Source organism: Lipotes vexillifer, unplaced genomic scaffold (assembly GCF_000442215.2).
Source record: "Lipotes vexillifer unplaced genomic scaffold, Lipotes_vexillifer_v1.1 scaffold759, whole genome shotgun sequence".
NCBI lineage: Eukaryota > Metazoa > Chordata > Mammalia > Artiodactyla > Lipotidae > Lipotes > Lipotes vexillifer.
This window is the reverse complement of record NW_006790410.1, coordinates 1,700,425-1,703,814: the sequence shown is the minus strand read 5'-3', so window position 1 is coordinate 1,703,814 and position 3,390 is coordinate 1,700,425. Positions and strand designations below refer to the sequence as shown.

Below are 3,390 nucleotides of genomic sequence, written 5' to 3'. Positions count from 1 at the left end.
CCCCCGATTCCCTTCAGCGGGAGGGAAGGAACGGGGCTTCGGAGACAGGGACGCCAAGCCCAGCAGCCGGGGCAGAAGCCGGCGGCCCTCAGGGCGCAAGTGCGGAGCCCAGACGCCCCAGACCACCGCGGGCCGTGCGTGGCAGCCAGTTCGGCCTCCGTGCGGTGCGTCCCCCTCCCCGGCACCTCTCCCCATCCACCAGGCCCCCAAGGGCACTGAGCTGCGGAGGGACCGGCCTGCCTTCCCGCCCGCAAGCTCCTCAGTCCACGCACGTGGGCGCCTTCGCCAAGTTTCAGCAAACTCAGTGTCCCCCAACGTCCTCACCCTCGGTGTCCCCTCAACCGTCCTCACGCTCTGCGTCCCCGCTCACCAGGTAGTTGTCCCCATGCTTGGACCGCAGCATGCGCGTCACCTCCTGCAGGCTGTGCAGGTACGACTCCTCGGAGCAGCCCGCGGGGAAGGACACGGCAATGATGCGCTCGGTGATGTAGGTGAGGTCCAGCTCGCGGCCGTCCTCCATGGCGGGGCTCAGCCCTGCAGGCCTGGGAGACACACGGCAGGCTGTCAGGGGAGGGGCCGAGTGCCAGGACAGTGGACGTTGAGGGACATTCGCTCACTGTTCACACCTGGACCTGATTACAGGCATCTGGGAATTTACTGTGCCCCATCCCAGGAGGGCACACATCTCAACTTCCTTAACGGTCATGACTGGGGCACTACAAGCTACGAGCAGGGAACACACAGAGGAAGAGAGGCTCGTGGCAGAGCAGCAAGCCTGATGGAGAGCCTGCAGAGGGAGGGCCTCAGTGGGCGCGTGTCGGCTCAGAGCCTGGACCTTGGAGGGAGGAGCCTTCCTTGCTCTGGGTATCACGTCAGGAGTAGGCAGCAGGGGAGAAGCCCATGGCAGAGCAGAGGCCAAGACTGGGAGACACCTGCAAGTGACTCGTCCCGTCTGCATGTAGCATCCCGTGGCAGGTGCGGAGGGCCCGCGGGCCCAGGCAGGAGGCTGGCCTGCCCTGCAGGGGGGATGAGCTGGGAGGGAATCTCAGCAACTGGGAGGCAAGCACTAGCGTCTCTGAGAAGGGTTGCGCGCAGGCTCTGCTGAGACCGCGGGTGGGTTAACCCAGGGCGTGCGGACAAGGGCAGGCATCAGGTATGGGAGGATGGGGCCTGGAGGAGGGTAAAAACGCCAAGCAATGAAGCCAGCAGAGGGGAGGGCTGCTGGTGTGGGGAGAGCCCGGAGCCCGGTGAGCCCAGGATAATGCTTCCTGCACGCAGCATCCAGGCTCTGCTTCCCTCATCACTAGGACGGTGCTCTGGGGACCATGGGCCCCAGAGCCCCTCCCAGGAGAGGGCCCTAGGACTGCGGGTGATGTCAGGGACGGAAGGTAAAACATCCAGCGGAGAGGTGCCAGGGTCAACCCCAAGACAGTGACAGCCCACAGTGAAACTACAGAAGGGTGCAGGATAGTCACGGGAGAGCGATTTTAGTCCATCAAATTCCCCACCACCAGCTTTAGGGGTTTGTAGTTGCTGTTTGTTTACTACTCTTGTTACATGGGTTTCTCACCTAATTCTGAAAAAACTTTAAAAATACACCAAATGGTTTTAACAAACTTCCAGGCACCCAATCATCCAACTTCAAAACTGACACAGAGCCAACCTTTTTCCATCCATACTCTCTGCTACCTCCTCCATCACTTTGATTGCATTGAAGAAATCCCAGATATTGTATGTCATTTCACTTATAAATATTTTTGCATTTATTTCTAAAAGACAAAGATATTTTTAGAAATATCTACAATGCCATTATCACGCCTAAAAGAAACAATATCTTCAAATACCCAGTATCATAAATGTATTTTTTAATTGGTTTATTTGAATTCAAACAATCACCAAGATTTTTTTCTCTACCTTATGCATCAGACATGAATGTGAAAGAGTTTTGTTTACTTTAAAAAAATCAAATCACATTCTTTGACACTGGTATTAAAAAATAAAGAGCTCATCCCCTGTGATACAGTCAATCCTGGAATTCCCCCCAATGTTACGTTTCACAATCAAATCATAGCTACACAATTATTTATTGAATGTTTCCACAACCAGCGTTTCTAATGCTGGGAGATTACATCCAGAAAGAGACATAAACATGATATTTATCACCTTTGAGCATTTATCTTTAAAAATGAAAACGACATTAAGGTTACTACAGAATAAAATAACACCGTGCCCAGGCTTCCTCTGTGAGATCTGACCCAAGGCCAGAGGCACACAAAGGAGGTTCGGTGTTGGACACTCACCTGGATGGTTTGTCACAGCACAGAGAAGCAGGTGGTGAGGATGCCCCCGGAGTCTGCAAATGACAAAACAAGGGTCATTCTCAAGTCCCCTGTCCTGCCAGCCCGCGCATCGCAAACCTCACCGAGAAGGAAGGATGGCAACCCGATCCTCTGTTTAATCATAAATGGTTCAGACCCTGAACTACTGGCTCCTCTTATCACCCGGGAGGGTCAACAGCTTATCAGATCATCTCGGCCCTAAGACTCCAGATGCCAAGTGACACAATTCCATTAACCAACAGCAGGACGGCTTCCCACGTGGGACAGCACAACAATCCCCCGTCGGGGCAAGGTAAGCGGTCCCAGCACATGTAAACGCTTGTCCTGCGTGTCCTGGTATACAGGAGGCGCTCAGTCAACATCGGCCATTATTATTATCATTATTGTTAGTATTGATATCTCCTTGAAAGAACCAGTTAATGACTTTGAGAGGATTCTCAATGTTTTCCACTCTTTTTTTTTTTTTAAAAAAGCTTATCCAACAGGGAAAAGAACCTCAGGTTATAATTACAGTTTACATAACCCTTCCGTGTGTGTGTGTGTGTGTGTGTGTGTGTGTGTGTGTGTGTGTGTGCGCGCGCGCGCGCGTTGTAAGGGTTATGTTATACTCTAAGGCTTCAGGAGGTGCATCCAGCAACTTTGTGAGAAGGAATTATCCCCACATTTCAGAAGTGGGGAAACCAAGGCTCCGAGAGATGTGAGGTCTTGTCGACAATGGCAGAGCGGGAGGAGAGCCCAGACGTCCCCGTCTCATCTCCCCGAATGCCTTCCTCTCAGAGGCTCCCTCCTCTACTGCCTTCTGTGAGCCCCTCCCTGCCCGCCGCATCAAATGTATCTTTTAAGTATTGGGGAAATGTAAACTGATTCAGCATTTTAGAAAACAGCTTGTCCGTAAATACAAAAAGCCCTTAAAAGGTCTGAAGCGGGCTTCCCTGGTGGCGCAGTGGTTGGGAGTCCGCCTGCCGGTGCAGGGGGACGCGGGTTCGTGCCCGGTCTGGGAGGATCCCGCATACCGCGGAGCGGCTGGGCCCGTGAGCCATGGCCGCTGGGC

The 3,390-nt window shown here is 53.5% G+C and overlaps 1 protein-coding gene across 1 annotated transcript in view; it reads right to left on the bottom strand.

The window, feature by feature from the left end:
• Positions 1-3,390, bottom strand: part of TNS3 (tensin 3) — a 187,763-nt gene that overhangs the window by 128,857 nt on the left and 55,516 nt on the right. Inside the window, exons 4-5 of the mRNA XM_007463691.1 lie at positions 2,301-2,353; positions 371-542 (exon numbers count right to left, since the gene is read on the bottom strand). Coding sequence (XP_007463753.1) covers positions 371-520 — 150 coding nt within the window. The 5' untranslated portion in view covers positions 521-542; positions 2,301-2,353. The remainder of the gene's footprint in view (positions 1-370; positions 543-2,300; positions 2,354-3,390) is intronic.